Source organism: Nelumbo lutea, chromosome 6, assembly GCF_056320005.1.
Source record: "Nelumbo lutea isolate HS-2025 chromosome 6, American lotus-T2T, whole genome shotgun sequence".
Taxonomy (NCBI): domain Eukaryota; kingdom Viridiplantae; phylum Streptophyta; class Magnoliopsida; order Proteales; family Nelumbonaceae; genus Nelumbo; species Nelumbo lutea.
Genome location: NC_142689.1, coordinates 11,651,004 through 11,678,257, shown reverse-complemented (window position 1 = coordinate 11,678,257; position 27,254 = coordinate 11,651,004). Strand labels below are relative to the sequence as shown.

The 27,254-nt window shown below is 40.0% G+C and overlaps 1 protein-coding gene across 2 annotated transcripts in view; it reads left to right on the top strand.

Annotated features, from left to right (window-relative positions):
- Window positions 1-25,914: 25,914 nt before the first annotated feature.
- Window positions 25,915-27,254, top strand: part of LOC148847333 (1,4-alpha-glucan-branching enzyme 1, chloroplastic/amyloplastic-like) — a 104,952-nt gene continuing 103,612 nt past the window's right edge. For both annotated transcript variants that reach the window (XM_088952042.1, XM_088952041.1), the window contains exon 1: window positions 25,915-26,439. Coding sequence is in view for 1 of the 2 variants with exons in the window: in XM_088952041.1 (XP_088808167.1) it covers window positions 26,310-26,439 (130 nt within the window). In the remaining variant the exon portion in view is untranslated. The remainder of the gene's footprint in view (window positions 26,440-27,254) is intronic.

Here is a 27,254-nt window from a genome sequence, read left to right as displayed (position 1 = left end):
TGGTCTCTAAAAGTTTAATACATTGAGTGTATAACCTATGACTCGGTGACTAGGTCGAACGGATCAACGGTTGAACCGGCTGGGTCAAAAGGTTCTTGACTAAATCAATGGTTATTAACCATATGACGGGTCTTGATAGAATCAGACCCAAAATCTTAGCTAAATAATGGTTCAGATGGTTCGACCGACCGAATCAATAACAGGTTAAAAACATTGGTTTAATTTCATCATTATAGTTGCTAAGGAGGGGCCACCTTATCTCAATGGGAATCAAAGAGAGATGATTTGGGATTCCTGGAATTTAATGACAGCACCTTTTTTCAATGAAAGCCCATCTTTGTCTTACAATGTTCTAAATCGTAGGTCTACTGGTTTCACCATTCAATCAACTTTAACAAAGCAAAATGTGAAAAAGGTAATAAGAAGAAGGTTATAACACATGTTTAATATGTTAACCTATTCATGTTAATTATAAGCTTGAAACGATAAACTAATTTAAAATCCAATTTGAAGAATCGTCATTTAAAATCCAGTTTTGGGATTCCATGATGGATCAATCAGCCAACAAAGGTCTTTAAAGACAATTTATGAATTAATTAACTAACTTTAACTCATGTAAGATTGTATTTGCAAGTAAATATTAATTATATATGAGATGTGGTATTTGAATTTAACTTTTATTAGTATAAAAGCATGTGACAACAAAGTATTAATCATATATCATATATGATACTTAAATTTAACTTTTAAGAAAAAATTTATGACGTAAAAAATACATAATACCTAAAAATCTTTGATCAATTAAAACTTTATGGATTTTGATGAAAATTCAGCTCATTGGTTACGAGGTGAGACCCAGGGAAGCCATGGCCCCCTACTCCCCTCTATGGTAAAAAAATCCTCACTTATGATACATTATTCCATGTAACCCCCCCCCCCCTCTCATCACCCAATGGGTTGCTTCTTCTTATGATCATCCATATTTATTCCCCTTTGTCATGTCATTGAAGGCTTATGTGGTTGTTGTCAATTTAACAATATTGGCCCATGTTAGATACAGCAAAAAACTTATATCAAAATTGTCCTTAATGTTTTTTCAATTTCTAACACATTCCGCTTGTCTTTCAATCTCCTTGCTCTCACACTCACAGTCGTCTCTCTCTGCTCAACAATTGTATGATTTGAAAATAAACAAAAATGATTTTCGGTTTCCATATTTACTTCACCTTTGTCAATCTTTGTATGTATGTGTCAATTTATCATTCTCTTGCAATCTCTCTCATTCTTTTTCTCGAGCAATCTCTCATTCTCTCTCTCTCTCTCTATTGATCGCTCCTCTCTCAATCTCTCTCCCATTCCTCTTGTTCTTTTTTTTTTCTTACACACATAGACCATATTAATCAAATTGTATAATAAAATATAAGACCAGCCACTTATACAATCAAATTATAAACTTCTATTAAATTGGTGTAGATATAAAGCAAAGAGTTTCTTATAAATTTTTACTAAATTGGGCCGAGGAAATTAAAATCATACCAATTTGATTTTTGTTCTTTAATATGGTGCGGTAATATCACATAAATGTATAAGAAAAAAAAACAAGAAAGAGAACGGAAACGGGAGAGAAAAATAATAGTAGAAATTGAGAAAAAATGAAAATTTGATTAAGAGAGAGAATGAGAGTTCGTTTGAATGAAATGATAAGGGAGTAGGAAAAATTAACCGAACAGCAGAACGAGTGAGATTGAGGAAAAACTAAATTGATAAGAGAGACGACAGAGATTGACATAGTGCATGTGTAAATACATGCTACCGGCAGAGTGCACGTGTAAATACTATAGAAATGATCCAATCTAAACAGAATATTGTAATATTCGCATCCATATTTTAGGATCCTGGACCCATCCTATTAGGCCAGTACACCTGTAGGCTATAGTGGTCACAGCGTGACCTCATCACTTTATTCTGATCGTTAGCAGAAATTGACGGTCGGGGACCAACACCTACGTGGACCACAGGCCCAAATATCAAGCCAGTCAGTTTGACGGCTGTGGGTTGTGATGTGGCCATCTGATAGCTGGACTTTCTCTATTTTCGGCCCATTTAAAGTCCATAATTTGGGGGCCCGCAGGAAAGTAGAGTACAAAGCTGGGCTCTGTCGACGTTTTCAGGATTCTCAATAAAGCAAATGGCATCGGGAATTATTTAGAGATGGACTTGCGTCTAGAAATTAACGGTGGGCAGAGGCTAAGCGACAAAAGATTCTGCCAGATCGGATTGCGGGTCCCATGGCAGGTAGTGTTCTCCTTTCACGGAGAGAGAAGAATCCTTTTTTGTAAGGTGGAAAGTTGACTGGTTTGTTTGTCCACTTTCTCCCTTCTCCCTTTCTTACATGGGATAATTCCAGGCATATGCACGTGCCCCCCCCCCCCCCCCCATTTTATTGACAATAATTGAAGTCTTGTTTGGCCTGGACCTCGTTGGCCCGACCTGACAATTTGATGATTTTCGTTCAATTAAAAATACCCTAATACATAGTTTTTAAAATCGAACCGGTCAGGGATCCGGTTATTGGTTTGAACGATTCGATCATTTAATTCGAACGATTGACTCATTCTAATAAAAAATTAAAAACATTGAAAATTTGAAAACGGTCAAAACAGTTCAAATAGTTAATCGGCCAGTTCAACGGTTTATTGTTCAAAATTAACGGTTTTAAAAAAAAAGTGATTTTGAAGAAAATGAAACTAATCAAACGATCGATTCTCAAATTTTCTAGTCCGACCATCTGATCCAATCCGGTTTTGAAAACCATGCCCTAATACCATTCTTATTTTTTGCTGCCATTCCCTAATAGCATTCTGACATTATAGACATGGATACCAGTCATCTCATGTTTAAAGGATTTATTGTTTTGAGTATTAATAGACAAAAATAATAATATAATAAATATTTAGACCCGTGAGTTAAATTTGGAGCATTATGCATAACATCCAATTATATATTAAGAATATTTTCTACACATATATGCATGAAAAGATGTTTCTAATACGTTACTGAATTTTACATTTTTAAAATGTTTTGCAAAATTTTTGCTCGTAGGGAATCCGCTTAAAGTTTTTAAATAAAAAAGGACATGAGTTAAAATAGTAATAAATGATTTAATAAAAATTAATTTAAGCGCTACTTTTTAAGATAGATGTATCATTAAATAAAACAGAATGATGAAATAATATTCATATAACTCACTCCGCATGGTCGGAACAAGGTTTTGTGACGATGATATAATAAATTATTTAAAGCAGTAGTAATTAATTAACCCATTATGCCACTCTTTTTGTTTCGGTTTAATACCCACTATGCCATTTAATATACTATCAAAATTTGTCATCATTTACGACCTATTTAATGGATTTTCACTAAGGTTGTGTTTGGAAACGATGTAAATGAAGTATAAATCTCGGTTTAGGGTAAATTTGTACTTTAGTTTATTTTTGCCTGTATTTTGCAACATTACATTTATGTAAAATTAATGCATATTTATATTGATAATAAATCAATTAAAAAGAAGTAAATTTGTATTCAAGTGAGCTTTTGATAAAAAAAAATGTTTTATTGGAATTCATATCTGCATCCATTATAGCTAAAAGTCTGTTTGGAAAAAAGGTAAATTTGTCAGTGCAAAACTAACTCAATTTTACAATTTATATGAATCATTTTACATACTGCATATTTGCATTCACACTTATTTGCATCATTTCCAAACACAGCCTAAGGTTGTATTTGGAAACAGTTTAAATGGAGTGTACATCCCAGTTCATGGTAAATTTGCACTTTGGTTCACTTTTGCTTGTGTTTGGCAACATTACGTTTACGCATTGACAAATGATGTATCAATGCATATTTACATTGATAATAAGATGTAGAAGTACATCAATAAAAAAGAAGTACATCTGCATTCAAGTGAGCGTTTAATAAAAAAAAGCATATGCTTTATTGAAATTCTTGTTTGCATCCATTATAGATAAAAATCTATTTGGTAAGAAGATAAATTTGTCAATACAAAACTAACCCAACTTTATAATTTATATGAACCATTTTACACTTTACATATTTGTATTCATACTTATTTGCACCGTTTCCAAACACAGCCCAAAAAACAAAAGTAAGGGTTCAGCTACTTCAAATGTTACCATGCCTTTTAAGATAATGTTGTCATAAGATTCTTCGTCAGAGACAAAGTAATGCAATAGTATGCTGAATGAATGAATTATTACTTAGTTTCTGAATGAAAAAGTCATCAATCAAAAGGTTTTTTAATGACTAAGCTCATTTTATATAGAGGTATAGTCAATTTCACTCACCAATAAAGAACTGTGTGTGTATAACCTTGATAATTAATGCAATTGCCCCCTACATAGGGTTTACATCTGCTCCGCCAGCAATGGAAATTAATTGAAAATAAGATGAATTTGTTTTTCTTATTCTCATCAGTGATTGCAAGAGATTGTGTAGCTGTGGTCATGGCAGCTGTGCTCTCCCCTACATGAAAAAGTTGGTGAGAAGTTAGTGATGGGTATGTGGGTGGACATTCTTGATATAATTCAAACCCTTCGTATTCAAGTACTCATGAAAAGTAACAGCTCGCTTATGATTAGAACTTCAAGAAAAACAAATCATATCCCCTCAATGATTTGGGGTTTGGGGTTTGTAACAAGCAAAACAAGAGGAAAATCTTCACAAATTAAGAATCCTTTTGGCTGTATTTGGATGCGATGTAAAACAAGAACTGATGGAGCGCGATTCGGCTGGTCTTAGCTGTCCGCTGCATTGCTTCCAAACGGGGTAGCAGGGAATCTGAAACGGAGGAGATGGGAAAGCTCCGGGGGGAATCCGGTGTAGAGGCTCCGAAGCTCAAGTTAGAATCCTTCAAAAGCAAGGTAATACCAGATAGCGCAAAGTTTGCATACCTCCGTTGTCGGGGGGGCAGGGGGCTCTTATAGTCACTTTGTGTGCTCGTCCCGAGGCCCTTGTCAGATCGGGTATGATTACCCTTGTGCTTGTCAATTCGGTCGTCGTCCTTTCTGCTGAGACAGAACCATCACTGCCTAACCGTCCAACTGGAGATGGCGGTGGCAAGTGGCCGTTTAGAGTGCTACTGCCAAACGTCAGATCCCAAGTCAGTCAGGCGTGGCGCCCTCGGGCACGGACATCCCTAGTGTCAGGCATGGTACGACTTGTTTGGTTTTAGTGCCCAGAAGGTGATGCGAAGTGCTGAGCGAGGCGGTCTTGAGCTCGGAGGTATCTATAGGGCAGGTCAGTTCGGCGAGGTGTATCCCGAACTGTTACAAGGTGGGTCAGTTTGGCGAAGTATATCCCGAGCTGTTACAAGGTGGGTCAGTTCGGCGAAGTGTATCCCGAACTGTTACAAGGTGGGTCAGTTCGGCGAAGTGTATCCCGAGCTGTTATAAGGGTCAGTTCAGCGAAGTGTGTCCCCTTGTTCCCGCCTAGGCTTGGCCCCTTTTGCCGAGTTGTTGTTTCTGTCACGTGTCACATAATAGAGAGGTGGGGCCAAATCTTCCTTCATCAATTGCCCCCCGCTCCTTGCGTCGGGGGTCTTGCCATGGTGCGAGGAGTTTTCGCGAGGTAGCTGGTGGATTTATCCCGTCCTTCGAACCTTCACTGCACAAGACGCTTTTGCTAGGGTTCTTTCGATTTCCGAGAAGGCTGGAAACGTGCTTACTCAAGAACGCTGGTAGTTGTGACCACGCGTTTTAAATTTCAAACCAATTCGCCCCGCTGGGACGTGATAGCGGGTCATTTCAAAAAGGCGCGCCACTGTTGTACGTGCGCGGGCGACTGTCAGGGAGACGTGTAGCGCGCCAATTTCGAAAAGACGCGTGTCGAAGCGACGTCGGTTTCAAAAAGACGTGCGCTGACGTTTTGCTTTTTTCGGAAAGACGTGCGCTAATCACGTCTCGACCTTAAGGGTTGTGCGGTCGGTAAGAACGTGGGTCATCGGATCGTCTTCGGTCTGCATGGTCGATTCTTGGTTACTGTAGCTATAAATAGTGGGGGACCCCGGTTGTTTTATCACTTCTGCGGTTTGTCTACTGAGTTCGCGTCCAACATTTCAGCTCGCGTCCAAGTCTTTTCCAGCTCGCATCAAGGCTGGTTATACAGTCTTCACGGTTCTTTGGTTTTTCTTCAAACTTTCCGGTGAGTACTTTCTTGAATTCGCCTTTTCCCCAATGTCTAGCTTTGATAGCTCAGACGATTCTTCAATTAGGGCCGATGTAGGTTCCACCAACCGAGCCGTGTCCCCAGACTGCCTCAGTGATCCTGAGGTGGAGTTTGAGGACTACGAACCAGTAGGTCGAGTCGCTTCGGGCAGTTTGGCATCTACCTCCCGCCGAGGTCGGATGGTTTGGCCCTTCGACCATGACGCCTGAGGGGCTTCAATCCATACTTCTGTCTTACAATCTTCCTGGGGGGTACACATATTTTATTCCTTCGGGTAGCTTTCCTTGGGAACACGGTCCCGACGAGATCGTGATTTTTCGAGAGCAGCTCGCTGCAGGGTTGCGACTTCCTTTCCATCCCCTTCTCGTCGAAGTCATAAACCACTTTGGTGTCACCATTGGCCAGCTTCATCCAAACTCTATTCGGAACCTGGTGGGGACAATTTTCCATTTTTGCAACCAGAACTTTCCCTTAGACTTAGAGATATTCTCCTCTATCTTGATGCTCAAGAGACAGGCGGGTTCTCTTCCCTGGGGGGAGACGGGCGTATTACCTTTCTCCTCGCTAGGGTTTCAAGCTTCTGCACGATCTTCCTAATAAGGTCCCGGCTTGGAAGCGGGACTACTTCGACGTGCAAAGTGCACAAGGATGGCCCTTTCAGACCGGGTGGGGTGAGGCCGCTCTCGATTTGGGCGTAACTCTTGATAAAGAAACGGTGAAGGGTCTCCGGCAATGGGCACGACAAGGCTTAAAGTGCCACCACTACTTAACGGAGGCCAAACTCATTGCAGTCGGCCTAAGTTCGGGTAGGTTTCTAGCTATGCGGTTTCTTGCTTGCTTTGTTCTTTCATTTTTTCCTGATGTCGAACTCGTTTCTGTAGGTGTGATGGACGCGGAGAGAACTCGTGGGGGGCGTTTGTTCCAAGGTATGAAGAGGAGGAAGCGGGTCACCAAGCGAACTCGTACCGAGCTGCCTTTGGATGAGGAGCCCCAAGCCCCAGACCATACGCCAGAGGATCTGCCCAGGGAGCCCGAAGTGACTCCACCGGTGCACGAGACTGCCGGGGTGCCTTACGCTGAAACCACTCATACGGGCGCTCCTGCATACTCAAGTGCTCCTACTCACTCCGGGTCTGCTCATACGCGGGCTGGGCCCTCGAGCTCGGGAGCTCAAGGGGAGTTTAGGAGCGTGTTGACGCCGAACTACGCTCTTCAGAAGAGTAGGGACGCTACTTTCTCCGAGGAGGTCGCGGCGTGGACCGATCTTCCCTTGAATCAGGTCACTTGCCGCGCTGTAACACATGCCATGGTGGTAAGTTAGATTCTGTCTTCCTTTTTTATTCTGCTGTCATTTGCTCACTTGTTTCTTTTGGTAGGTGAATTCTTCGATTCATGCCTTGGCGGCCCAAGTGGAGAGGAGCTCACGACAGGCGCGAGCTGCTGAGGCTGCCGCTCATGCTGCTGAAGAAGCCTTCCGTGCTGCAGAGGCAAATACCCGGGCTGCTGAGGCGGCTGCTTATGCTGCTGAAGAGGCTGCTCGCGTCGTGATGGCTAGACAGGCGAAGCCTCAGCGTGACGCTGAGGCCATGGGGGTAGTTGTCAAGCATATGGCGGACTTGAAGTTGGATTTGCAGCATCAAGTCGAATATCTTCAGGAGGACATCAGGGAGAGAACACATTTTTCCCAAGGCATTGAAGACGCCAAGAAAAAGGCAGTTGAAGACTACATTGTCTCCCCGCGTTTTGACGATCTGATGGTGGACTCTTATAGGAGGGGGTTCAAGTTGAGTCGAAGGATGACCCGGAATACATACCCCGACCTCGGTGTAAGTGCCATAATCACTTCGCGTATAACTCAGGAGATGGCCAATGTTGTCGATGGCAAGCCGGACTCTGAAGGAGAGGCAGGGCCTTCGGGTGTTGTTGAAGTGCCTTCCGATGGCGAAGAAGTAGCTCCGGGCATGTAAATTTTTTTTTTTTGCCAATGTACTGTTTCTTGCAATGGAGTGTCTTTTTCCCCTTGCTCATCTTCCCCGAGCTGTTTCTTTGTCGGGTTTTTAAATTTTCGTGGTCTTTTATGCCGCAAACTGATTTTTTGTCGAGCTGATAATGTGCTGTCTACGCCAAAGTTCCTCGGCCTGCCTTGTGGCACATAGGGCCTGATTTCGTCCACTTCGCTAGGTGGTTTATAGGTAGTATCGCCTCAAGTTCATGATGTTCCACATTCGAGGTACTCGTTTGCCTTCCAAGGTTTCGAGTTCGTATGCGCCCTCGAGCGCTGTTTTTACTTTATAGGGCCCATCCCAATTAGGTCCAAGCTTGCTGATGTCGGGTTCGGGCACCATAATCTTACGGAGGACCAGGTCGCCAACTCGGAAGCTTCGTTGCTTTACTCTGCTATTGTAGTAGCAAGCTACCTGCTGCTGGTATGCCGCTGTCCGGATGTGCGCGAGGTCCCTTACCTCATCCAGTAGGTCGATGTTGGTGCGTAACTCGTCTCCGTTCGTCCGATCGTCGTATGTTTGTAATCGCAACGTTGGTATTTCGATTTCCGCCGGGATCACTGCTTCAGTGCCGTAGGTGAGGTTGAAGGGGATTTCTCCCATGGCTGCTTTTTCGGTCGTTCGGTGAGCCCATAAGACACTTGGTAGCTCTTCGGCCCACAATCCCTTAGCTCGATCCAGATGTGCTTTCAGTCCGTGCAGGATGGCTCTGTTCATTACTTCCGTCTGACCGTTTGCCTGCGGGTGCGCAACTGACGTGAAATTTTGCCGAATCCCCATGTTCTGGCACCACTCTTGGAACTTGATATCCTCGAACTGTTTGTCGTTGTCGGAGATTAGACCCTGAGGTAACCCGAACCGACATACTATGTCTTTCAAAAGAAGTTCTGTATGTTTCGAGCCGTAACAGTTGCCAGAGGTTCAGCTTCTATCCACTTCGTAAAATAATCTACCGCAACAACTAAGAATTTTCTTCCGCCTGTTGCTGGTGGGAATGGCCCTAGGAGGTCGATGCCCCATTGTGCAAAGGGCCACGGGCTGGCGAGGTATTTGAGGTCAAAGGCAGGTTGATGGTGGATGTTGGCGTGCTTATGACACTTGTCGCATTTTCTGACGAGCTCGACAGCTTCTGCCTTCATCGTTGGCCAGTAGTATCCTTGTCGAAGTGCCTTTTGGGCGAGTGCTCTACCCCCCAAGTGTCTGCCGCACAGGCCTTCATGAGTGTCGCGGAGTACGAACTCGGCTTCGGTAGATCACAGGCAACGCAAATAGGGGAGCATGTACGACCGTCGGTATAACCGTTCGTCTATTATGACGTATTTGGCCGCGTGGCGCTGCACCCTCTTGGCCGCATTGCGTTCTGCAGGGAGGGTTCCGTCTATCAGGAAGCTCGCGAGTAGATCGATCCAGCTCGGCTCTGCTTCTAAGATGGAAGCGACCTCCTCTGTCCCCTGAAGAATACTAGGCCGAGGTAAGTCCTCTATGTACACAGTTCTCATATTGTTGTGACTCGTACTGGCTAACCGGGACAGGGCATCGGCCTCAGTGTTTTCTGACCTCAGGATTTGCCTGATGATGTGTGACCGGAAGTTGAGCAAGGCTTCTTTTACTTTGGCCAAATATGCGATCATGGAGAGATCGCGTGCTTCGTATTCGCCGGTAACTTGGTTTACCACGAGTTGAGAATCGCTGCAGATGACCAAGTGTTTTGCCTTAACCATTCGCGCTAGGTCCAGCCCGGCGATCAGTGCTTCATACTCTGCCTCGTTGTTGGATGCCGTGAACTCAAAGCGTAGTGCGTATTCTACTTTTGTGCAGCTCGGGCAGCACAAGACTATTCCAGCTCCGCTGCCTTGCCGGTTCGAGGAACCATCCACGTGAAGGATCTAGAGCTCCTCATCCCAGTTCGCGCTTCGCCTGACCAGGAGAGATGCCACATTGGCTACTACTTTACGGGGTTCAGACTCTATGGGCTCAGGAGCTCCGGGTTCGCCGCAATTGGGGACCTCGGGCTCGACCTGTGGGGCTTCGTGGCTAAAAGTGCACTCGGCGATAAAATCTGCCAAAGCTTGGGCCTTGATAGCGGTTCTCGGTTTGTACTGGAGGTCGTACTCGCTGAGTTCGATGGCCCATTTCGTCAGTCGACCAGAGACTTCGGGTTTGAGTAAAACTTGTCTAAGAGGTTTGTCAGTTAGGACGATGACGGTGTGAGCCTGGAAGTACGGGCGGAGTTTCCGAGCTGTTATTACTAGGGCGTATGCTAGTTTTTCTATCTCCTTGCCTCTGCTCCCTGCAAAATTTTACTAACATAATATATGGGTCGTTGGACCCGGTCTGTTTCCTTTATCAGTACCGAACTGACCGCCTCATCGCTCATCGAGAGGTACAGTTCTAAGACCTCGCCCACCTCGGGCCGGGCTAAGGTTGGCACACTAGCGAGGTAACCTTTTAGTTCATCGAACGCGAACTGGCAGTCCTGGGTCCACTCGAACCCTTTGCCTTTGACTGCCTTGAAGAAGGGTAGGCAGCGGTCTGCTGACTTAGACAAGAAGTGGCTTCGAGCGGCTATGCAGCCGTTTAGCCTTTGAACCTCTTTTACTTTCCGAAGTGGTTTCATATCTAGAATGGCTTTTATTTTGTCTGGGTTGGCCTCAATACTGCGCTGATTGACAATGTAGCCTAGGAGCTTGCCCGAGGTGACGCCGAAGACACACTTGTTGGGGTTCAACTTCATGCTAAACTGACGCAGGATTTGGAAAACAGAATCTAAGTCTTGTATTAACTCTTGTGAAAATTGAGTCTTGACGACCATGTCGTCTACATAGAACTCTATCTTCGTACCAATCAGGGGCCGAAATAGCTTATTTACAAGTCTTTGGAAAGTCGCCCCGGCATTTTTTAGTCCGAAGGGCATGACTTTGTAGCAATACAGGCCGAACTCGGTTATGAAGCTGGTTTTTTCCTCATCGGATGGGTCCATCCTAACTTTGTTGTAGCCCGAGTAGGTGTCCAGGAAGCTTAGCAACTCGTTTCCCGATGTCGCATCCACTAGGCGGTCAGTTCTGGGGAGGGGGAAGCAATCTTTCGGGCAAGCTCGGTTCAGGTTGGTATAGTCGACGCACATGCGCCACTTGCCGCTTGCCTTTTTTACCAACACCGGGTTGGCCACCCAGCTCGGGTAATGGACTTCCCTTATGAAGTTTGCTGCAAGGAGCTTCTCGACCTCCTCGTCGACCGCTCTCCAGCGTTCTGGGGCTAAGTTGTGTTTCTTCTGTCTAACGGGTCTGACTACAGGGTCAGTATTAAGTTTGTGAGTTATTAGTCTGGGGCTAATGTCGGGCATGTCGGCCGCGGACCAGGCAAAAATATCTAAATTTTGAAGTAAAAAACTCACCAGTTCGGCTCGTAGGGGGTCTTCGATGGAAGCTCCGATGCTTAGTGTGCGAGCTGGGTCCGTAGCTGAAGTCGGTATTGCGACTATTTCCTCCGTGGGCGAAGCTCACTCCTCACCTTGCTCCGCAGGCCGCTCTAGTTCGAGGTCATCGGCCACCTTGGTTTTTCCCTTAAGGGCGGCAACGTAGCATTTGCGGGACTCGAGCTGGTCGCCCCGCGGTACCCCTATACCAAAGTCCATAGGGAACTTCATGGCCAAATAGTAGGTGGAGACCGCCGCCCGTAGGATATGCGTGATCGGCCGCCCTATTATGGCATTGTATGGGGAGGGGGGCGCGACTACCAGGAAATCATGGTTGAGTTTGACCGCACAAGGCCATGTGCCGACTTCCACAGGGACAGTTACTTTTCCGAGGGGCCTGACTTCCTCTCCGCTGAAACCTACCAGGGGAGTGTTCGCGGGCTTCAGCTCGCTCCTCTGTAACTGCAGTTGGTCAAATGCTGATTTGAAGAGGATGTCCGCTGAGCTGCCCGAATCTACAAGTACGCGCCTGACCTCGAAGTCGTTGATCCTTAGCTTAATGACAAGCGCGCCATCATGTGGGTAGTGGACTCATCGCGCGTCGTCCTCCGTGAAAAAGATTGGTTCTTCGGTCTTTGGTCTCTTTGGGGGGTTTCGTTCTTCGAGGGCCGCTTGATGGAGCGCAATCCGGCTGGTCTTAGCTGTCCGCTGCCTTGCTTCTGAACGGGGTAGCAGGGAACCTGAAACGGAGGAGATGCGAAAGCTCCAGGGGGAACCCGGTGTAATGGCTCTGAAGCTCAAGTTAGAATCCTTCAAAAGCAAGGTAATATCAGATAGCGCAAAGTTTGCATACCTCCATTGTCGGGGGGCAGGGGGCTCTTATAGTCACTTCATGTACTCGTCCCGAGGCCCTTGTCAGATCGGGTATGATTACCCTTGTGCTTGTCAATTTGACCGTCGTCCTTTCTGCTGAGACAGAACCGTCACTGCCTAACCGTCTAACTGGAGATGGCGGTGTCAGTGGCGGTGGCAGGTGGCCGTTTAGAGTGCTGCTGCCAAACGTCAGATCCCAAGTCAGTCAGGCGTGGCGCCCTCGGGTACGGACTTCTCTAGTGTCAGGCATGGTACGACTTGTTTGGTTTTGGTGCCCAGAAGGTGATGCGAAGTGCTGAGCGAGGCGGTCTTGAGCTCGGAGGTATCTATAGGGCAGGTCAGTTCGGCGAGGTGTATCCCGAACTGTTACAAGGTGGGTCAGTTCGGCGAAGTATATCCCGAGCTGTTACAAGGTGGGTCAGTTCGGCGAAGTGTATCCCGAGCTATTACAAGGGTCAGTTCGGCGAAGTGTGTCCCCTTGTTCCCGCCTAGGCTTGGCCCCTTTTGCGCAGGTGCAATTTCTCATGTAATTGATCAATCAAACTCATTAGATTTAATCTCTTATGAGATTAAAATCCAACAGGGTCGACCCATATTACAATTCCATTCTAGCTGTATGTCATGAGAAACCTACACCAATCAATGGTCTTAGTCATGTAACCTATATCCTAGGTTCGGGTGTGTATGGGATGTCCATTAGCATTCTGATGAGCATGCTCTCCTCGCTTGGGGAGCATCCACTGACGTTTCAGAGGTTGCATGCTGGCAGTGAATCCGATTGCTGTAGAGAAGTTGGAAGGAAGGCGGTGGAGTGGGAATAGAGGTTGGCCAATGCAACAAAGTCAACACCACACACGGCGTGCTTGGTGGACGTTTTAGAGGTCGCATGCTAGCGGTGACTCTGATTACTGTAGAGAAGTTGGAAGGAAGGTGGTGGAGTGTGAATAGAGGTTGGCTAGTGTAGCAAGGTCAACACCACGCACAGCTTCCTTGTGCAGACGTCTCAGAGGTTGCATACCAGATCCTGATTCTCAGGATAAAACCCAATTTTGAAGTAGTCTCACATTGGAAAATTATAAGCTTTGTTTTTAGTATTTTAATAAGAGTTGATTTACACTTCTTAGAAATAGTAGAAGAGAGTATGGAGGTTTGATACTGTGCAATGCGCGTGCACGCGTGTGCACGGCTCAATGAGGCACTTTAGAGGCGCACTTTGCTCGCACCCGCGTGGTTCGCGAAGGCCGGTTTTGGTTTTGGTGCGATGTTGACCATTGATCACCGTTAATGAGATCAACGGTCACGATTCGATCGGGTCTGATCAAGAGGCATAATTCAAACTATTTAAGGTGCCTATTCAAGGTGCCTTCTCTGAACTAGCACCTACGTACCTCTTCATAAACTATTTAAGGAGCATGAATCAGACTTCTAAAACACACATTTTCGAAATCCACTCACTCTCTCTCTCTCTCAGTTCAGTTTGCTATAGTCTCACAAAAGGTTTTTTCGAAGACTCTTCAACTTTGCTGGTTGCAGATTCTTGCCCAAGGTTTTGTTGTATCCTAGGAACGGATTTGTTTATAACCCAACAGCAAACTTAGTGAAACTGAGTGGGGGCAAATAACATTCTAAAGACAGTGTCTTCAGACGTGCCTCAGAGTTTCTCCTCCAAAGTTTCAATGACCCCATTTTCCAACAACCCACCTCACTGCCACATTCACATATCTTTCCCCTCTTGATCAGTCTCTATCCCACACATGGTAGTTGATCTTTGTGTTTAATTTATTTTTTATACTTTTTTAAATTTCAAAAATTTATGAAAATATAATGGGACAAGTACGCCTTTTAATTTTATCGCACAAGTGAACTGGGGCATCCAAGCGAAAACGTGTTCAAGTATGGGTTTGGTTAGTGAGAAGTTGGGATCATATAGGAAGTTGATAAAGAAAATTAGATGATACATAAAGGGTATTTATTTCTTTTTCCTATAACACTTAATCGTTGGTTAATAACAGATACTAGATTGTCGCATTTTAAAAGTTTGGATATTAGATTGTTGCATTTTGAAATTTAGGTACTAAATTAACACTCGGCCTAAAGTACAGGGTACCTATTAAGATTTTTCCCAAATAATAATTAAAAGTTTTAAATATTTTAATAATTAAAAAATGTAAGATAAAGAAGAATTGAGATATGTTATTCACATAATACGCCTCACACCGACTTTACAACCACATCCTACCTTGCATTAAAATCATTTCCCATAAACAATAAATTTAAAAACGAGAGATGTTCCTGATGTGCGGTCAACACATATTGTGAAATCGGTGTAGAGCGCACAGTGTGAGGAGAAGATCCGTTCCGTCGATAGAGAGGCATGACAAATGTTGGACGATTACTGACAGCAAAAGGGAAAAGGAAGGGAAAATCTGACGAGGGTGTATCGTGAAAGGTACAATTGCTTTACTCTATATGATCAGGGGATTGCTGTGCTTTGATTGCCTTTTTAATTAAAAAAGTGACGCCTCATGTGCCAAAGGCAGGTTCATACGTATCAGTAACCTCCAGACCTCTATTTGATCAGGCCTGTTTTAGGGCTTTTCGGAATTTCCATCAAATGTTGCTTATTATATACTGTCTGGGTTGGTCCATTTCGTAAAGTTAAAAGCCATTATATGAACCCTTAGCGCCTATTTGAGAAAGCTTTTTACGATGCAGTTTTTGGTTTTATGAGGTGGGCCTTATTCAAGTAGCCGGCCTACAAGCAATGTTGGATGATAGACATGGAAAGTTAAAGGGGATGTTTCGTAATTGGTATGGATTCTTTTTATTAAATAAGTGTTTGCATTTAATTTATTTTTAAAATTAAGAAAAAATATTTGATAAATGTTTTTTTAATGTTTGTTGAATTTAGGTACTGTTAGGCGCCACATAAGTGAAATAATAAATAAGGCAATTGATGGTGGCTCAGTTGGTAGGTTCTCTGATTCATCTCAAATGGGCCCTTAATCTTGACGAATTTATAACTCCCTTGAAACTGATTTCCACTCCGTGATGTTCATCTCTAGTTACGAGAGCTGGGTTATTTCAAATATTGGATTGGAGATTTAAATGAAAAAAGAAAAGGAACAAACATTCAATGAAAGAATTGTATATATAGGAGTTGGAGGATCAATGAAATAACAAAGCCATTATTACAGCGGATGAAAAATTTTAAAATACATAATGTCCATTTGATTTACAGTTGGAATCAGAATCGTATTTGGAATTGAAATGTCTTGAAATCGAAATCAGAAATCAGAATGATTTATTCTTATAGTCTATTTGGTTCAGTCAGGAATCAAATCCAAGAGAGGGGAGGATGGTCATTCCCTCAAGTAGGGGAACGCCATTTCAATGGGAATGGGAATAAGATTCCGCTTCCGCCACATTGTGTAGCACATTCACCTATAAGACTTTAATCTCGCAATATCTGCATCCGATCCGGTTTATGTTGGATTTGGATCAGATTCGTATTTAATCCTCATTCAATTTATTGTACTTAAAAATAAAAAATGAAACAGTTTAAAAAATTAATTATTTTTAACGTATACATGTATAATAATAAATATATCTATTACTATATATTAAACAAAGTGAACGTCACATGGCCTATTTTTTCTCCAAAATCCTCATTCTATTTTTTTTCTTTTTTTTTTTAACTCTTATTGATGATACCATCTTATCGAATTACTCCTCCTAAAGCATCTCCATTTCCTAAAGTTTCTCTTAGACTATCTTCACCATGTAAATTTATTTATGGGATTGTTGTTCCTGTTGACTAATACTATCATATTCTTTTTTCGATTTCCTATGGACTATGGGTCCCATAATAAGTTTCTTTTTCCTATGTATCATCTATCATGGAGCAAAATTGTCGCTTTTAATAATAACATTTATGGGTAAAAAATGCCATTTAATTTACTTGAAAAACACTTTTTTATCAAAAGAAAATAGGCAAGTGCACTTATCTCGACAAGTAAGGAGATCTTGCCCAAGTAAATGGCTTCTTAAAAAACAAAGAGGGCCTAAATAGTATCTCACATCCCCAATAGAATATATAATCTCTCTCTCTCTCTCTCTCTCTCTCTCTCTCCCTCTCCCTCTCTCTCTAAAACATCTCTTAAATACTATCTCACATTCCCAATAGGCTATTTAATGTCTTTCTCTCTCTCCCCCTCCCACTTCCTTTCCCTACCTTTTCCTTCAAACCAAACACAACCTTAAATATTAAAATAAGATAACTAAAAATATCTAATACACTAATAAAAAATACAAATAAAATAAGATAACTAATTAAAGTGAAACAATAAATAATTATTATAAAATCTTTTAATTAAAAATACTATCTCACATTCCCATTTTGGGCTGATTTTGAGAAGCTTCAAATGAAGTTTCTCGCGTCTTTTACGTTTTTATTTCACGTAGAAATACGCACATCTGCCAAACGTGCTTCAGAATGCTCAGATCTTCATGCAAAAGCTCAATGCGTCTTTTGCATGTCAGATCTACCGAAGATCTTCCTAAAATGACACACCAAACGAGCCCTAAAGTAATGTTTTCATCCCACATGGTCTGTTTTCCTCTAAAATCCTCATTCTATTTTTCTCGATTTTCTTTTTTTTTTATCCATACAATTTTGTTGGCCACCATTGAGCATGTGCCAGCCTTGTTTCCCTCCCATTTGTAAAAGAAAAGGTATAGCTTTCCATAAATCTAAGATTACAAACTTTCTAATACTGTTGTTTAGATTGCTTATAACATAAGCTTAAAAACATTGTGATTTTATAAATGTTTTAAGAAAAAAGGAAGATTTTGATTCTTTCTTTTGGTATATATTATGGGTGAAGAAGAAGTTACTAATGGGCCATACATGATCCATTAAAAGTAGGGTAAATTGATAAAACCTAATGTGGAGTTTCTAACCATTGTTGGAACCTCCCCTGAAGTTTGGTAATTGCAAGTAGACTCATTCTATTAGAATTGTTTAATAAGAGACATTAAAATGTGAAAAATACCCATTTACTTTTGAACAAATATTTATTTTCCAAATTTTTTCTTCATATCAATTGTTACCCCAAACCCTTCCAATCACTTTTCCAAAATTGATTTGTTTTTCAAAATTGCCCTTCATATCAACTGCTCAAAAGGTAAGCAGTAAGCACAACTTTAAATTCTTTTATTTATTTTGTTGTTTATAAAGTTTGTATTGCTTTTTTTTTTTTTCTGTGTAGAAACCAGCCTCGATAGCATGGTTTTCAAAATCGGACCAAACCGGATGATCGGACCAGAAAAACTAGGAACCGGTCAGGTCCGTTTCCCCAAAAACCGTTGATTTTGGTCAACGAACCATTGAACCAGGCAGTTAACCGTTCGAATAGTTTTGACCATTTTTTATTTTTATTTTTTTGTCAGAATGGGCCGACCATTCGACTTGATAACCGGACCCCTGGCTAGTTTGATCTCTAGGTCGGTTTTAAAAACCATGCTCGGTAGTAATTATATGGGTATTTTAGACATTTTTGTGCCTTTTGTTATAGGATTCTAACAAAAGATCTACTTACAACTATATCAAAAAATTCAAAGGAAATAAATACAATTACCAAACTTCAGGAGTGATTTCAGCAATGGTTAAAATCTTCATGATAGATTTCAAAAATTAAAAATCTGCATTGAACAAATCCGTACTTGTCAGTAAAAATAAAAGACATGAGTCTTTCATGCCCTCTAACACAACCCATTTCAATTAAACTGTGTATGTCCTTTCAAAAAATCAGTGTATGTATAGTACATCAACTCGATCAACTTAAGTTAACGTAAGTAATTTCTTTACTTAAATACACCGTGCAATAGAATTACACCTTGCATGGGTTTTATTAACCTGTGCGATACATTTAACCCATATATAGTTACAACTTACACATAACCCATTTTAAGTTAATCTCATTGCAAACTTGGAAGGCTCTTTGCAACTGGAAATATCTTAATACTCATTCTACTCTAATATTATTTCATTTAATAAAGCCTATTCAGTATAAAAATAATTAACAAAAATAAAATTATATTTAAATTTAATTTAGAAGTACTAAAAATAATACAAATATATATATTTGGTACACAATATAGGGGAAACTAGGAGAACTCAGGGTTGGGATAAGGTGCATGTGAGGTCCATGGAACAAATAGCAAAGAACATGCACTTGCATGGCTCCTTCTTCCAAGGGATGCTTATTTACCTACTCAAGGAGTGGGTGGATTGCCAATTTAGACCAATTAGAAATGTCATAAAATTCCTTTTGCCTTTATTACTCTTAATAATGCTCACATTGTACAAGTATGGACTAGTATAAATACAAAATATTAGAATTTTCAATTATAAACTTTAAATAATTGCTTATTATATATATACAAATAATTATATTACATATATACATAGAATGACAAATTTTAATTGGATCGATCGGATGGGATTAAATCTACATCCTATCCTATTATTAATTGGATGCAAAGTTTTGACATAAATTTCAGATAATCGGATTTGATGTCCAATTAAGCATCGAACTTTTGAAGTCAAATGATGGCACTATTCACCTACCAAAAATTAGTACTTTTCAAAATATATTTATACTATAGATTATAGAAGGGAGACAATTTTGTGGCACTTTTATGATTTTTTATAAATTTTAGATTTATAAGATTAGGAATTAGGCATGTGTTCAAAGTTATTATTGTTCTTTTCTATTTTTATTTTCTCTTTTCGCTTTTCTACCAAATGACCATGACCAATCACTTCTATCCTAACTTTAACTTTCTCTTAGGTTAGAATTGGAATTGGAATAAAAACATTTTGGAATCGGAATCGGTTGAAATGGATTTTCATTCTCATGGGAGGATGGGGGAATTAATAATCATTCTATCAAAAGGGGAATGCCATTATGCAAAAAATGGAAACTAGATTTCAATTCTGCCCAACCAAATGGTTAGATATTCTGATTCCAATTCCAAACCCTTATTCTCGTGAACTGAAACAGGCACTTAATTCTTAAACCTCTTCTTACCTTATCTCCACAATTTGCAAAATTGTTGTGCCTTCACAAAGCAATCGTTCCCTATCTCTAAATTATTTGGCATCAATTAATTTCTGGTGCTCGGCAAAATTATATTTCATTAACAGAGAAAAAAATGGGAGGAATGAACAACCATTCCCCATTACAACACAACTGAGAAGCAAGCAGATGGGCCTAATCGTTTTGGTTTTTGACACAAAAACTAATATTAACAAAATTAAAAGAACTGATCTTATACTAAATATCAACAAAGATAGCCCAAATGTCGTGAGGATGGTTGGTGCACTGCTTTGACAAGTTCTGAATATAAGTGATGCAATTAGGGGTGGCTACGAGCCAAGCTTCTCACGAGCTATTTGAGCTTAGCTTGATTTAAACCGAGCTTCAAGCTGAGTTAGAGCCTAATAGATGGGTTCGTTTGCTAATCGGGTTGAGCTCAAGCCCAGTAAAGCTTGACTCATGAGGCTCGCGAGCCTAATCGAGCCTAGCATAATAAATAAATGTTTTTTTATTATATACATGTACATATAAATGTATTAATATATATATATATATATATATATATAATAAATATTTTTTATTATAAATATAATATTTGTATTTTTTATGCATAATAGTAAATAATTTTTATAATTCTTATTTTTTATGTGTAAAATAAAAACATTTTTATATGTAGAATAATAAATAATTTTTATAATTTTTAATTTTTTGTATGTAAAATAAAAAACATTTTTATATTTATAATTTTTATTTTTTAGAATAAAACTTGGCTTGTAGTCAAGCTCGAGCTTGATATATAGGCTCATTTGTTAATCGAGTTGAGCTCGAGTCTAATAAAGATTGTCTCATGAGGCTTATGAGCCTAATCGAGCCTAGTATAATAAATAAATGTTTTTTTATCGTATACATATACATGTGCATATAAATGTATTAATATATATATATATATATATATATATATATATAATATTTTTATTTTTTATGTATAATAGTAAATACTTTTTATAATTCTTATTTTTTATATGTATATTTTTATTTTTATATGTATAATAATAAATAATTTTTATAATTCTTAATTTTTTGTATGTAAAATAAAAAATATTTTTATATTTATAATTTTTATTTTTTAGAAAAAAACTTGGCTTGTAGATAAGCTCGAGCCGAGTTGAGCTCAAACTTGTGAGCTTTGAACCTTGAACTTGCAAGCTTTGAACTAAGCCGAGCTCGAGCTCAAGCCTAACACAATTTTAGTGAGACAAGCTCAAATAATCAAGTATTTGGCTCGGCTCGGCTCGAATCTACCCTTAGATGCAATCCAAGAAGATCACCGATTGTCCAACTTGCAATTTTCAAGCTAGTTGGAAGCCTTTAAAGAGATCATAAGCTTCTTGAGATAAACAACTAAGGCCAAGGTTCCCAAAAAAACTACCATTTGCCTTAAACAAAAATAGCTCATGAACTTGCATAACCGGAACAAGGGAATCATCCACCACTAAAGACGCAAAACATGCATGGGTCATGGCATGGACTAAAAAGCCTTTAGTTTGAAGCCTGATGAGGCAAATTCTTAAAACTCCTTTACTTTTTTCTCATCCACTCCAAAAAACATTTTCAATATTGTGCTTTTTTTGTTACAATTTTTGCATTAGTACAAATTTCACATGTCTCCTACTAGCATCCTTACTATATAACGCAAATAATTGTCTTGGATTCACACCCAAACCACCATTCATTTTTTTTTTTCAATTCCACCATCTCCCATTACATGTGCATTTTCACCTGCCACACAACTAGTATGTATATGTCAACTGATAGTGGCTTATTTGGTAAGATCTCTGACCGGTAACTGAGATTTAGGATCAAATCCCGCTGCCATCAAGGTTGGGGAGTTAAGGAGATATGGGGATGTGCTACCCCATGTTTTGTAGTCATGTGAAGCAAAAACAAAAGAAAAAAAGAAAAGAAAAAGGAAAAAAACTAATATGTCTATTAAAGCACGTTAGGATATGCTCAGCAAAAACTGTCTCAACACACTTCCAACATGGACCTATGCCCACACATCTTACCATGAAACTGGGACTCACCATGTTTGCAATGTGCCAACACAGGTCATGTTTAAAGCAAAACCCTTAAATATGAGGCAAGGCTCCTCCTACAAACACATGACTAGGCCTCCACTCCAATAAATTGTAGTTGTTTCATATTCTTTAGGATGCATTTATTTGCAATGCAAATTTGACCTGGATACAAATTTTGCACTTTGTTTAATTTTGCATTTGTTTGTTTGTACATAACTATGATTTACACTCCTATTTGATGCAAAATCTGTATGCAAGGTTCGAAGTATCAATATGGTACATCGTTATTATAATGTATCTTGGCATGGGAAAAACACTAAATACTAACAGTTAATATGTTTTATTTGTTTCATATGATATTACATGATGTGAAAACATGTCTAACAACGTTTAAAACAAAACAATAAAAAAAAATATATAATTCACATATTAGGCCTTATTCACTTTTCAATAAGTTACTTACCCGGGTAAGTATTTCATGGGAAACACTTCTCCGAATAAATGCATTACCCATATTCTTTTTTTATTTCCCAGGTAAATAAAACAATGACCATTTTAGCCAATAAAAAATCATTATTAAAAGGGGCATTTTGTGCCCCATCCAAATGTTGGCAACTTTCCCCCAAGTGGGAAAGTTATTTACCCACCTACGAGATGGGATACCTACGAAAATAAATTTTACCTTGTCCATACATAAATCTAAAAAAAGAACATGGGTTTCTTGAATCCCATTGACCAAGTTTCCCCTCTCAAAATATCCAAAAAATGAACACACCCTTAAGAGTATCATACTTTGAATCCTGTCTATACTTTTTGTCTCATTTACATTCATTGACAATGCAATTTTTGCTTCCAAAAAACTGATGCAATATTTGCATTACCTCCCTCCTACATTTCTTTTTTCTCATTTAAAGTGGGGACTATATTATCCTACTTTTTATATTACTTCCAATTTCCAAACAAGTAACCCTCCTACGAGTGGAGATCTCCTCCCAACAAAAGCTACCCAGTGCTCTTCCAAACAAGTAACCCAGTGCTCTTCCAACATGATCTATGTCCAAATCCAGATATCTTACCATAAAGCTGGGGATCATCATGTATGAAATGTGCAAACATAAATCATGTTAGATGTGTTGGAACCATTGTTGACCTAGATAGTTAGACCATTTGGCCCAATAACTGTCTAGACAATCGGTTCCGTTTCACCCTCAACTTTGTCTTTGGCAAAAAAACCGTTGATTTGGTCAGTGACCCATTGGTTTAGGCTTTCGAACCGTCAACTTATTCAACCCTTTCAACGATTTTGGTTATTTTATTTTAATTATATATTTTTTAATTTTTTAGTTGGAACAGGTCATCCATTCAAATCGGACGGTTCAACTGTCAACTACTCTCGCCTCCTATCTCCCTCATATTCTGTTTTATATAAAAATTGGGGGGGGGGTGTACACTATTTTACTTCCTATTTTATTTCTTACAAATAAGAAAAAGTCAAATCCAAAGTCTATACACAAATAAAACCATCATTTGCACTACAACCAAACACAACCTTACTAACAAATATAATCTAATTTAATTTCCTAACTCAAATGTAAAACTCAATAAAGAGGCTTTTAAGATATTACATTCAGTTATTCATGTAGGTAAAGGTTTCATTTCTAGATAAATTGTATTGTTCGATCACAAATCAAACCTAATTTACTCTCATAAATAAAATAAAAAACTTAGGCTAAATGCTTCTAAAGACATACCATTTAAGCCCCCGTTCGATTTTCGGTAAGTTACTTATTCAGGTAAATGCACTTCCCAGGTAAGTGTTTCCTATAAAAAACTTACTTTGATAAATGCATTTACCCATGTTCTTTTATTTCCCATGTAAATAAGTCAATTACCAGTTTAGCCATAAAAATATATTATTAAAAAGGGCATTTTTGTCCACTCAAGTATTGGAAACTTTCCCCAAGTGGGAAAGGTATTTATCCAAATAGGAGATGAGTATTAATTAGGAGAATAAACTTTCACTAGTTCCCACATAAATCTGAAAAATCCAAAAACACAACCCTGTAGAGAATGGGTCTCCCTCTCCCAACTTTCAGTTCCTCTCTTATTTCCAATCAAACCAAAGTACCAAATAAAACTTTTCATATAGTTATCCTACCCGGATCTTTAGCAATATCCGGATCCATATCAAAAGCTTCCATTTTAATATTCTTAGCACCTTGTCACAAGATATGCTAATAGCATTCATCTCCCAAAATGCATTTCCCTTTCAATCACCCTCATATTCTTCTCTCTCTCTAAAAAAAAAACCCTCACTCTACTATCCGTCACCCCTCTCATTTGGAGATCGGCTTAAGTGAGGGCAAATCCATGCCCACACCATTCTAACAGTCTTTCCCACCCTTCCATTGGGGATATCTCCCCATAAAATAAAACATATAAGTATGGAGATATTCTCAATACAAGGCAGTAAAGACTGCCCGAAGAGAATTTGCCCTGACCGAAGCCCAACTCTCTCACATTTGGTGGTTTGGACCATGGACCCAAAACAAAAGATTGGTAGCCTTTTACAACAATTCTCCATTTACCTTGTATTGTTTCTGAAAACCACAAGTATTTGGAATTGAATTGAATGATAGACCCGATCAAAGGCAATGAACCCCCAAAAGCCAACAAATATCCAATTTACCAACTACTGTTCCCCACAGCCATGTTTGACCCGCGTTTATAAATATCCAATTTATAAACAAAAACTCTTGACACACGGCATCTAATTATTCTTAGGAATATCTCCCTTGTTAAATTTATGGAGAGATGTTCTCAATAAACTTATTCATGGGCCGGGTCAGGCTCTCTTTATGTATCAATAGAATACATTCAGGCCTAAGCCCGGGCCCAATTCAACCATTGGGCCTAGGTCTTGAGTTCGAGCCCAATCCTCATACAAAGTCTAAAGTCCGGCTAGAAATTTAATAACAAAAGATTTATTTTTTTATTCAATAAAAAAGTTTTATTTATATTAAAGACCTTCAAAACTGATGGGTTGAATTTTTTTTGAAAAATCCCAATCCTAACCCAAAAAAATTGAACCCAATACTTTAGGCCCCAAACCCAAACCTATGAGCTTAAAATTATGACCAAACCCAAACCTATGAGATTAGAATTGTCTTAATTTGCAGGACATTGCGTCCCGTCTATCTTTACACATTTTGTTTTCTCATGCAGATCTCCTACAAACAAAAATTCTACTGACAAAAGCAATACTATCTCCAAATGTATGTTAATTAGAATGTAAAGATTATAGGCAATAATATCTTTACGCATCCACCTGGATACTAGGAATATCTCCCACACGGATTTGCTCTTCACAGAGCATGCTCACAAGTACTCACAGCATTTGCAACTACACCTAAACATACTGTGAGCTGGTGTGAACTGTGAAGCATGTTTTATAGAGTCTGGCTCACCTGCTAACACTTAACAATATACGTTCCAATACCCAACATCATCACACACCGCACATCTTTTATGACAGTCGCAATTTCGTTGACCTCACAATCAGATCTTATTGAAAATATTTCTTATCAATAATAAGTTAATAACTATCAATAATGACGTATAATTGCAGGAGATATTTTCGATGTACGCTTGGAGATGTATGATATCATATAAATCGGTAGGACGATGAAAGGTGTTTTGTTGGGATTTGGCCATTTGGGAAGAAATCTCAATTCCTGATGTACGCATACATTTTGCTTATAAGGAATCCGGTGGCGTTAAATTGATCAGAGATATTCTCAATGTGCGGCTATAACTGGAAGAGGAATCCCATGATTTCAGTATGTGCACTGTGTACAGAGTTATTAATTGGGAATCCCGTCGTCGGCTTGTAGCGAATCCTGGACTCGTTCGACCCGAAAATTGTGCGATTTGGCTGGATTGGCGAGTCCCATCAAGAACAAATTGACACCTTAAGGTTCAAGTTCAAAGACTTCGAGTGGCAACGACCGGTCACGTGACTTACGTCACCCATGATGTTACATTTACGGCATCGGGGCGGGAGGTTAACCCAAAAAGGACGAAACCGTAATTAACATCAAAGAGAAGGGCATTCCCATAAGAAAATGAATGATTAGCTGATTTTGCTACTGGTGTTGTTATAAAGGAACTCACGCCTTTCGTTTCTCATCTTTTCTCGTGAACACGTGGTTGTCCGCAACTGCCCATCGGCTGTTACGCTTACGGATGGGAAAAAAGACGAGATCCAGTGTCCAGGAGGAGAGAGAGGGAAGCCCTGACTCAGCGGGGCCAATAATGGCCCACCCATAATGGAGTTATTAAAAAGTGGTAGGCCCCATTCACCCGTGAAAATCTTCTCCATGCACTTCAACGCTGCACACGTAGGCTGCTGAAGGAAGCCAGCACCATCACCCTCTCTCTCCCTCCTACAGACATACAGACACAGACACTCACTAGACTGTAGTCAGTGTTTCGATTATATTGCTCACGCCTCCCTAGTGGCGTCCGAGCTCCGGACCAGATCGTTCCTCTGCTCCCTTCTCCCTCTTTCAGTCCGAAGAAAAAAACCCTAGAAATGGTTTACACGCTGTCTGGAATCCGCCTGCCAACTGTTCCTCCAGTCTGTAGTTTGTCTCCGTCGAGCATCAATGGCGATCGAAGAAGTGTTAACTTCTCTTTCCTCCTGAAAAGAGACCCATTTCCTCGTAATCTCTCTCTCTCTCTCTGTCTATCTCTGTTCTGGTTGCGGACTGGGACTTTGTGTGCTGCCTGCTTCCTGCTTCTTTTTTTTTCTTTTATATTATTTATTTATTTATTTTCAGTATTTTGTTTTAGTAGTTTATATATTTTTCTATCTGATTTTATTGTGTGATTTTTCATTTTCACAATCCGAAGTTTCTTCTTTCTGTTGGAGATATAGCCAAAATTTCTTCCTTGCTGCAAGTCAATTTACTGGTTTGCAACTGGTGATTTAAAGGTTAAACGTTGAGTTTGTTTAAGTATCGTTAGAAGGCTGAGGTGGTAGGAACTTGATAACATCTAGGATAGTTTGCTAATGGCCCACTTTGCAGAAGAAGTGGAGATTCGTTTACTAGTAAGTTTTGAAGTGGATGATGGCCTAAAATTTCATTAAGAAGCAATGCTGTTTGGTTTGTGGAACATGTTGCTTAAGTCGAGATATGTGCGGCATAATTAGTGGATCAGTGATGAAAGATGTTGGAGGAGGGAAATTTAAACATAATTACTTAAAATGCATTACTTCGGAACATCAGCTTTCATTTTCTGCCCAAGGGTCGGACTGTATTCACGACAGTAGAGCCGGCTTCTCTGTTGTTCGTGCATTTTTGAGTTGACCTGAAGTGGAAAAATCGGTGTTACTTCGCTATTTTCTTGTTTCCGCGGTGTATTTTTTGAGTTCATTTTGCAATTTGAATATCAGAATGTGAATTTGGATTTTTGTTTCTTATTCTTGGAAAGAATGAACAAGGTTAGGTCCATATCCAGTCGACCCCTCCCAAGG